The 9,727-nt window shown below is 63.0% G+C and overlaps 1 protein-coding gene across 1 annotated transcript in view; it reads left to right on the top strand.

Annotated features, from left to right (window-relative positions):
* The first annotated feature begins 317 nt into the window (after positions 1–317).
* ZC3H3 (zinc finger CCCH-type containing 3) overlaps positions 318–9,727 on the top strand; it is an 88,674-nt gene continuing 79,264 nt past the window's right edge. The window contains exons 1-3 of the mRNA XM_047074274.1: positions 318–432; positions 1,814–3,122; positions 4,185–4,381. Of these exons, the coding sequence (XP_046930230.1) occupies positions 345–432; positions 1,814–3,122; positions 4,185–4,381 (1,594 nt within the window). The 5' untranslated portion in view covers positions 318–344. The remainder of the gene's footprint in view (positions 433–1,813; positions 3,123–4,184; positions 4,382–9,727) is intronic.

The raw sequence follows: 9,727 nt of genomic DNA, 5'->3' as shown, positions 1-9,727 counted from the left end.
AAGGAGCTGCGCTGCGGCCGAAGAGGGGTCCGGACTTCGGCTCCTCGCCTGGTCCCGCAGGGAACGAGAGGCCGTAGCACCGGAGCCAGCTGCCGCCGCACCAGGTCCGAAACCACCCGCCTTCGGCCATCTCCGGTCCCGTGCGCTCGCGCCCCCGGCCGGCGCGCCGTGCTGACGTCGCCCCGCCCCTTGCCCTGTGCGTGCGTGACCCCGGCTTTCCGCCGGCGTTGCCAGGACGACGGCGCTTTCCTCGCAGTCCGGCCAACGCCCTGGCCTAGCTGCAGTGCGCAGGCTCGGAGCTTCCGTGGGCCCCGCCCCGCCGGCGGGGATACAGTCGCGCGGCGATGACGTCTCGGGGGCCCGGCCGGGCGTCGCGGACTCCGGAGATGGAGGAAAAGGAGCAATTACGGCGACAGATCCGTCTCCTGCAGGGTGGGTCGGGTCGGGTCGGGTCGGGTCGGGTCGGGCCGGGCCGGGCCGGGCCCGGGTCGCGCGTCCCTTTCTTTACCCTTCCTTACCTCACGGCGGGCCGCTGCCCGCCTCCCCGAAGGGCGTCGCTCCGCGCCCTCGGTCTGGACGGCCAGGTCGGGTCGGGTGGGGGCGTGGGTAGGGTCGGGGAGGCGGTGGGGAACCCGGAAGGGCATCCGGGCCGGCCGGGGTCAGCCCCTTGCCCGTTTCTCCGGACGGGTAGTGCGTGTCCTTCAGGCGCTGCAGCGGGTGGCGGCGGGGCCGTCGCTTAGTAACCGGCGGGAGGCATCCCCCCCCAACCCCCACGGGCGGGCACTTCCTCGGCGCCCTGTCGCTCTCGGTGCCACACAGTAGGGTGGAGAGCTTGACCTGGTGCCGCGTGGGAAAGCCCCTGGACGCCTCGTCTTGGCTCCTTCCCTGCACACAGTCACAGTCCTCTTGATATTCCAAGGCCCCCACTCGCCAGGCCTCAGTTTCCCATCTTTTCAATTTTTACACCCAAGTTGAGGTTTCTGTTCTGAAAAATTTCCGCATTTAAAGTTTTCCCATGAAGAGAAGACTTAAGGATTTGGAAAATGTGTATGGGGGAGAGTCCAGGCGGGCTGGTCCTGTCACAGCTGTCCTGGAGTGTCACCAGGTCTGGACATGGCTTTTCTTGGGTCTGCGGACGGGACTTGTGGTGGGCAGCGTTGTAACGGAGGACTTAGCTACTGGTTTGCTGGTTGAGGCCTAACTCCCTGGGGTGTTCCAGCTGAACCTGTACCCCTCCTGCCCCGGGACCGCGATCCACTGTCGGGCCTCCAGACAATCAGGCCTCTTCTCCCCTTAGAGGAGGACGGTGTGACATTCCCATCAACTGTGGAGTGCCGACCCCTGTGTCACTTGTCTTACGCTCATTGTCCCGTGCGCCAGGCAGGGGGGATTATTAAGGGGTACTCCTGCCTCCTTTCCATCCGTGGGCAAGCCAGAGGGCCTCTGTGGCTGACTGGCCCCCTTGTTGAGGCATTAGAGCATGGGGCCTTGCTGGTCTCTTCATATCAAGTGACGTTTCACCTCAAAGCATTGTGGACCCGGTATAATACTCCCGACAGATTAGGAACATGAAGCCACAGGGGTGTGTTTTCAGTGTAAGCGACGAGGATGGAAGCAGACTGATGGGAAAGGCTCATGGGAAAGATGGGTGGAGGGAATTCGGGCTGAACTGTCCTGGGGCCAGGTGGGGGCTCACGAGGGAGGTGGGGTCTGTGGGGTGTCTTGTCGGCTGACGCGCCTCCGGGGGACTGGGCTGTTGGCTGAGTTTACTGTCAGCCTCTGGTTAATTGAGCCCGTGATTCTACCTTCTCAGGTCTGATCGATGACTACAAAAACCTCCATGGCAACGCCCCTGCCCCGGGCACGTCGGCCGCTGCCCGCTGGCAGCCACCTGCTTACAACAGCAGCAGGGCCTTCGGTGCCAGCTACCCTCGTCCCGGCCGGAGGGGCTTCTCCCTGAGCCATGGGCCTGCATGGCGCAAGAAATACTCCCTGGTGAACCGGCCCCCAGGAGCCTCAGACCCGCCCGGTGACTGTGGCGCACAGCCACCTCTCAGGGCTGGGGGCAGCCGGGGTCCTGACCCCGCGCAGTATGTCCTGGAGAGGCAGGTCCAGCTGAGTCCAGATCAGAACATGGTTATCAAAATCAAGCCACCATCAAAACCGGGCTCAGCTAGCGCTGCAGGGGTCTCTCGGGGTTCCTTGGAAGGATGTGAGGACCCCTCCTGGAGCCACCACAGGCCTCAGGAGGGCGAGGGCGAGCCCCCTGGTGGGCAGCAGCAACCCTCGAGGCCGGGAAGAGCCAAGGGGAGCTGCGGTACAGAGGACCCCCTTCTGGTCTGCCAGAAGGAGCCTGGCAAGCCTCGGGTGGTAAAGTCTGTGAGCAGCGTGAGTGACAGCCCCTCTGAGCCCCGGCGGACTGTCAGCGAGAGTGCGGTTGCGGCCAAGGCACGCTTCCTGTCCCCCACCCTGCCCCAGCGCAGTGGCGCGGCTCCGGGCCGGAAGGTGGGCTCACACTCTGTGGCCAGCTGTGTCGCCCAGCACCTTGGAGATGGGAGAGTGAATGCTGGCCACCCAGATCAGCCGGCTTCCTCCGGCTCGGTGGCAGGCCCAGCCAGAGCAGCTTCTGGACCCAGGCAGGCCCGGGAGGCCTCACTGCTCGTGTCCTGTCGAACCAGCAAGTTCCGGAAGAACAACTACAAGTGGGTGGCTGCTTCAGCCAAGAGCCCCCGGGCCACTCGCAGGGCCCTCAGTCCCAGAGCAGCCTCGGAGACCGTGTGCAGGGCCCCCTTTGGCACAGCAGCACAGGGGGAGAAGCCACAGCTCAGAGCCGATCCGGATGCCAAGCCCAGGAGGTCGTCCGCGTCCTCCACGCTCGGGGCCTCCCCCAGCAAATACAAGTGGAAGGCGTCCAGCCCCTCGGCCTCCTCATCCTCCTCCTTTCGTTGGCAGTCGGAAGCTGGCAGCAAGGACCATGCCTCCCAGCTCCCATCTGGGTTCCCCCCAGGGGACAGACCGGCAGTGGGACCCAGCGGCTTGAAGCCCCTCTTCAGTGAGACCCCACTCTCGGCTTACAAAGTGAAGAGCCGCACCAAGATCATCCGGAGACGGGGCGGCGCCAGGTAGGTGCCCCTGCCAGCACCCCAGGGTCCTGTCTGGGCAGGCAGGGGGCAGGCCTGGGCCTGGCAGCTCCCTGCTGGGCATGCGGAGCGTGCGGGAGGGCTCACCTGTGGGGCCGTGGGAGGAGGAAATGAAGCATCACCGGCTACGGGTCCGGCCGAGCGTGGCTGGCGGTGTTACTGTGCCCAGTGCGAATGAGGCTGGGGTTACTGGGGTAACCGGGGCTCAGCCAGTGACGACAGGGGGAGCCCTCCCATCTCCTGTTGGTGACAGACCAGAGGCTGCTGGGGCAGCTTCTGTTCCGGGTCCACTGGGTTTGCGGATGATGCTTTACACCCAGCTACGCACTAGGTGCGCAAACCCAGGGCGCACCGGGAAGTCTGCCTCCTTGGCAGCCACGTGACCAGGGGAGTCACTGTTTCACTGAATACGGGTCGTTTCCCTGGCCCTCCACCTGTAAGGATCGTGCAGAGGCTAAAAAATGGCGTTGTGGCTCAGGTTTGGTCTGGGGTTCGGACTTCATCACGGCAGCTGGTAACTGCAAGGGCAGAGTCACTCTCACTGCGAGTCCCCTTTGAAGGTCCTTCCTGCTGCCTGACCTTGGTCCTTGGCCCTGCTTTCCCAGACAGTTAAAAAGTCCCCTGCCTTTTCTGGACGGTGGCCGTCCTGTCTCGGCTGATGTGGACAGGGGAGCTGTGAGCAGTAGCCTCTCCTGCCGAGGTGGCTGGGGGCAGCTGGTGGCGGCCCCTCCCCTGCGGTGGCTCCTTAGCGCTGCCCCCAGCCCCCAGCCCCACCGGAGAGTTCATCCGGCCTAGGGACGCCGAGGGGACCTGGTGCAGATACACCGGGTGGGGGTCAAGGGTTGGGAGCCGCTCTCCCTCTGCCCCGGCTCCTCCGGGCTCTGAAGTGGGGGAGGAGCGCACGGGCCGCTGCTGAGAAGGCGGGCGGGCTGGGACCTCCCGGGGTGATCCCCCGGTGCCGGGGTCTGGATGGGCAGGGGTAGATGGGGAGAGCCGCCCTGCTGGGGGAGCCCGTTGGGAGCTGCCTGCTCTCTGTCTCTGCAGCCTTCCCTGCGACAAGAAGAGTGGCGCCCCGCCGGCCGCCGCCGCCAAGAGCCAGCTGAGCCTGCGGCGGAGGCAGGCCCCCCGGGGGAAGAGCAGCCCCGTCCTGAAGAAGAACCCCAACAAGGGCCTGGCGCAGGTCACCAGGCACCGGCTGTGCTGCCTGCCTCCTGGCCGGGCCCACCCCCCCGCCAAGGAAGGTAGGCCCGGGGGGCGGGGGTGCACCTCCTGCAGCTGCGCCGGCTCCGCTCGCCTGTTACGAGCCACCCGCCCCGTCCCGAGGCCGCTCAGCCTGGGGGGCGGCGGGTGGCTCGGGCCGGAGTGGAGGGGAGGTCCGGATGGACGTCTGCCCCCACAGATGAGCCGTCACACCGGGGCGCTGCTCAGGGCTGGCTGTGTCCACAGGCCCCTTTGCGTCCCGCTCCGGGTGCTGGGGGTCTCGGAGGCATGGGGCAGGGCGGTCCCTTCCACTCCCCTGCCGCCTGCATCCTAGCCCACGGGCACCAAGACGTTTCCGTAGTGACTTGCCACAAGGAGAGTGGGTCGGGGCAAGTGGAGATTGGGTGGCTGGGCCAGGGGCCTCAAGATGGTGATACTTCAGTGAAACTTGAGTACCAGGGATGTGGTGTGAGGCACCTTGGGGAAGGATGTCCCCGTCACAGGCGGCAGTGTGTTGAGTGGCCACGGCTATTCCAGATTCTTGCTCTGAACGGAGGCTGAGGGGAATCGGGGACTGTGGCTCTGGTTCCTGGTGGCACCCAAGTGGGCCCAGCTGGTCCCGGCTTTCTGGGTCCTCCGTGTGCAAGCTCCCCTTCCTCAGCGGGTCGGAGAGCGAGCAGACAGTGTGATCTGGGCCCCAGATCCGCCCCTCCGGAAGGGCCGCCCTGGCCTGCTGCTCTCAGACCCGCCGGCACCCAAGCTGGGGTTTCTGCCTCTGGCTGGCCTGGGAGCTCCCTGCTTCCTACCCTGCCTTCTTGGGGGCCAGAGTGCTCTGCAGAGCTGGGTTCCCGGAACGCCGGCGAGCATCCGCCGGGTGTCACCCCGCTTTGCTGGGCCTGGAAACAAGTGTTCGCGGAGTTGCCGAGCCAGGTGTTGAGTGGGGCAGGGTTACACAGACGGCGCCCTGGGCTCCTCCATACCCTTCTTGTGTCCCAGGTGCAGGGTGTCCTAATGGAGGGGTGGGCGCCGAGGGGGTTTGCAGGGCATCCCAGGTGCACACACTTGACCTCTTCAGCCTGTGCTCTTGGTGTAGCTTGGCCGCCCTCCCAGGAGTCCAGTGGGGCTGGCCTTGACCGTGGCCTGGCCAGGCCTCTGCTGTCCGTGTCCCCAAGGAGCCTGGTGTGGGGGCAGACAGGCCTGAGCCAGACCGTTGCCATTCCCCATAGCAGGCACCCCAGAGGAAGGAGCGCTATTCCTACGAACACTTCTCCTTTCTTGTTACTGAGGGCCTGCAGCCGCGGACCCCTCTCTGGACGGGGCAGGGGGCGGACAACTCTGGAGCCCGCCAAACAAAGCTGAGCCTTCCTGCCAGGCAGGTGGTCAGGTGTGCCGTGTGCCCTTCCCTGCTCCCGGCAGGAGGACTCTGTGCGGCTGGGGGCTGGGGCGGGGGCTGCCGTGGGCGCGGACTGGATGGACCGGCGGGCAGTGGGCCTGCGACCGGAGCTGCTGGCTGAGGGGCCTCTGGGGAGAGAAGGACACTGGCCACATAGGCCGCGTCCTGGGGCCATGGCCTGGGGCTGGCACCCTCACATAGCGACCCAGGCCAGTATGTTCTAGGACACTCAACTGTGGCTGCCAGGTGGACAATGGCCTGGAGGAGTGAGGGGCTGACGGGGGTGCTGGGTCTGCGGGTTTATGGGCGGGGAGGGTCTGTGTGTCACCCTGGAGCGGTGCCCGCAGGCTCAGGCCCACGTGCTTGCGTACCTTGCTTATGGGGCCTGGGATGACCGTTCTCTGTCTGGGCCTAGAGCTTTAGCGGGTGTCGCCTGAGGACGTGGAGGTTGCCTCCTGCTGGTGGGGGTGTGTAGTGCTGTGTGAGAGGAGGAGAAAGGCTTTGGGCAAGATGGGGTTGGGGGGAGGGGGCTGACACAGTCCCTGCCTTTACACTTCTCTCCACTAGGGGGCGAACGGATAAGTTTGTAGTTAGAGGAGAACCCTGGCTCCCCACTGCCCTGGCAGGAAAGTGCAGGGGTTGGGGGGGGGGGGGGAGAGGCCTGTTGGGGGAGGGGCTTGGAGAAGCTTCCGCTCACTCATCCACTTATCCACCCCCTCCCTCCATCGTCTCCCCATCCATCCAACTATCTGTCCATTCGTCCATCCGCCTATCCATCCATCCACCTTCCATCCGCTATTCATCAAACATCCACCAACCTGTTTATCCGTTTATCCGCGCACCCTCTTATCCCCCCCGTCTGCCCTCCATCCCCCATCCCCCATCCGTCCTCCAGCCAGCCATCCTCCATTCATGTGTCCTCCACCGTCCTGCGTCTCCCAGATTATGCCTCACCATCACCCCAACCTTCCGGCGAGCATGCATCGAGGGCCTCAGTGCAGGGCAGCGTGCTGGCTCCCGTGGGCCCTGACGTGCTGGAGCCGCATCGTTGTCGTGAAGACAGACAGCTACCGGGTGTCGTAAACTAGCTGAAAAGCTCCTCTCAGGTGGTACAAGCGCTCAGAGGAAAGGGAAACGTGGGATAAGGCGGTGGAGATTCGTTGGGATGGGTGGGTGGTCAGCTTTAGCCAAGCGGTTGGCGTCTCTGAGGAGGGGACATCCAAACAGACCGGCGTGAGGAGAAGAGAGGCGAAAATGCTGTGCCTGTCCGCAGGTGACGGGCACGGGTGGGAATGAGCGCTGCCGTGCTGCCGGAGCAGAGAGGGGTCCTGTGTGGCCGGCTTCCCTGAGGGTGGGAGGGGCCGAGGCCAGAGGGAAGGCGGGACCCGATGATGGGCGGGTGGGGCAGGCCTCGTAAGGCAGGGGGCGGTGACATGGGACCTCCATGGGACCTGCATGAAGATGCTCGGGGATGCGAGGTGGCTGTGTTGGGGGCCCCAGGAGTGTCCGGCAGGCCTGGAGGGGCAGTGAGCCAGGAAGAGCCTGTGGCCAGGTCAAGGAGTGGGGTCCTCATTCTCAGAAGTGGGCAGGAAGCTCAGGGAAGATGCTGGTGCACGGGCCTAAAACGCTGGGCACGTGGCTCAGACATGCCACCCTGCGGCCTGGAGACTGGCCGAGGAGGTTGTGGTGGGACCAGGAGTGGGGACGAGCATTCCCCTGGTTGGAGGACTACCAGGGAGTCAGTGGGTGGCTCCCCCAAGCACCTTCTTCTGCAAGGTCCACAGGCTTCCCTCTCTTGTGTCCCTCCTTCCCCTGCTGCACCTGCCTGTCCCCAGGCCAACCGCGAGCTGCCTCACACACAAGTTTCCGTTTACTGCCGTGGGCATTTGGAGTGCAGACCCTGGGCTTGGGCTCGGAGCCCTCCGGCCGTGCCTTCCTGTGGTGGACAGGCCACTTTGAGGGTTCCCTTCCCCGTTTCCCCACACAGACCATTGGCTCAGGTCCAGACTTCCTTGGAGCAATGTACGGGAGGGACCTGAGCCCCTGTGGGCTCCTGCCGAGTGGGGGGAGTGCGGGGACGGAGTGAGGACAAGGGTCAGGCTTCCTGAAGCTGCCCGCCCCCACCAAGGTCCCTTCTTCAGCCCTGCCGAACGGCCTGGTGGCCAGCAGAGGGCGTCCTTGCCCCTCTTATTCCTCCGTCCACCTTTTTCTGGTAATTGATTGCCTAATTTCCTCTTTATGTGAAAGAAAGCAGATATCAAGTAATTTGCAGCAATAACCTGCTAATGCTAGGCCAGTATCGAAACTCCCCTGTTCATTTCAAGTGGCAGATAAAACACTAATACATAATTATCCTTGCAAATTGGATTGTTTTAAATAACCAAAAGGCTACGGCCAGGAGAAAGCGATCCCATCTCCCTTGAGTTACTATTGCAGTGTAATTGCCGCGTTCAATCAATTTCCCTGGCATTAGAAATTCCATCACAATCAACATTAAGCTTTATTCATTGTGATGGCTAAGAGCCGGGCCATTTCTCCTCTTTTTCTTAACTGGCAAAATTAATCAGGGAAAAGATTTTAAACATTTACCCGTGCGAAAGAGGTCAGCTCTGCCACTATATTGCTCAGCAGATAAGGGGGCTAATAAAAAGAAAATTGAATTACTAATGATCACCAGGAACAGAGTATATAAAACCTGGCAATCGCCAGTTCAGGAAAAGGGAGAATCAATTTTCTTGGGACAAGGTGTGCTCATTTTTTATTTTGGCGCATATTATCAGCAATTTAATTTGAGAGCGCATAAACAGGAGGAAACAGTTAGGGAATAATGAGCCCGGAGGTGTAAGTGCCGCAGGCTATATGCTGTACACAATTTATTTGGCACAACAGATAATCGCTTTAATTGAATTCAAAACTGCATTGTTCAGCAGCCGTGTGGCCGCTGGTGCCTTGGGCCTTGGGGACTGAGCATTATGAAGGTCTTGCCCGACTCCTCCTCCTGCTGCCTCCCCTCTGCCTTTCCCTCGGCCTCCCCTCCCGGGCTCCCCTGCCCTCCGACCCTCCTGCCCGGTTCACCCCGAGTCAGACTTTGGTGGGGGGGGGTGGGCCAGGTGGCCCCTTGGGGGCACCGTGTGACCCTCCCCCCTTCCTGTGCTCCCCACCTCTCTGCCTCTCGCCTTCCTTCCTCCACTTTTCTTCTGGGGATGAGTCTGTTGGCAGCTGGGGTATCAGGAGATGACACTTGAGGAGGGGCCCAGGGGAGCTTCATTTGCTGAGGATTGGTGGGGTCTGCCCCATTTTAGCTGCACAGGGACCCTGCTTGATCCGTCTCAGGGCGTCCAAACAGTGGAGAAAGCAGAGAGAAGAAAACCTCTCATAGACCTCAAGAACGGGTTCCGATTTACCACCCATGTAATTGTGGCAATTGGTGGTTCCAGCTTGTGGTGGTCACAGCACACACGGCTCACGTTGGCCCCTGCTCTGTTGCAGGGTCTGGGTGTCTGGGCCAGCTCGGCTTGTCTCTGTCCACGCCGGGCCCAAGGCCGTGACTTGGGCCACCCTGAGGCAGCAGGCTTGGTGTGCGCCTGGAGCGTGGCTTGTATAGAGTGGGTATTTCCCAGCCCACTCGCACCCGTGCCCTGGGCCAGGGGGCTTCAAAGTGGCCACAGGTCATGGGGTCCCTGCCAGCCACTTGCAAATGTTTGCTGTCGTGTGCCAAGGAAAAGCCATGGGTGGGTGGGCAGGTGGGTGGGTGGTGGTGTCACCTCCCAGAAGCCGCTTGGGTGGGAGGGCCCTGTGCCTCACCTGCTCAGGATGACGGTATTCTGCCCTCCTCTCCCTCCTCTCCCTCCCCTGCTTCACAAGCCTGGGGCCTTGTGCAGGACGCCCCGGACCGCACAGAGGAGGGGCTGCTGTGGTGGGTGAGGGTGAGGGTGAGGGTTTGGCGGCCACGCAGGGCTGCGGGGGCAGGGATGCAGCTGGCGGGAAGAGCCTA

This window comes from Lynx rufus, unplaced genomic scaffold, assembly GCF_022079265.1.
Source record: "Lynx rufus isolate CCGP_SWC_20201006 ecotype Redwood Valley unplaced genomic scaffold, mLynRuf1.p SCAF_12, whole genome shotgun sequence".
NCBI lineage: Eukaryota > Metazoa > Chordata > Mammalia > Carnivora > Felidae > Lynx > Lynx rufus.
This window is presented reverse-complemented; position numbering and strand designations above follow the sequence as displayed.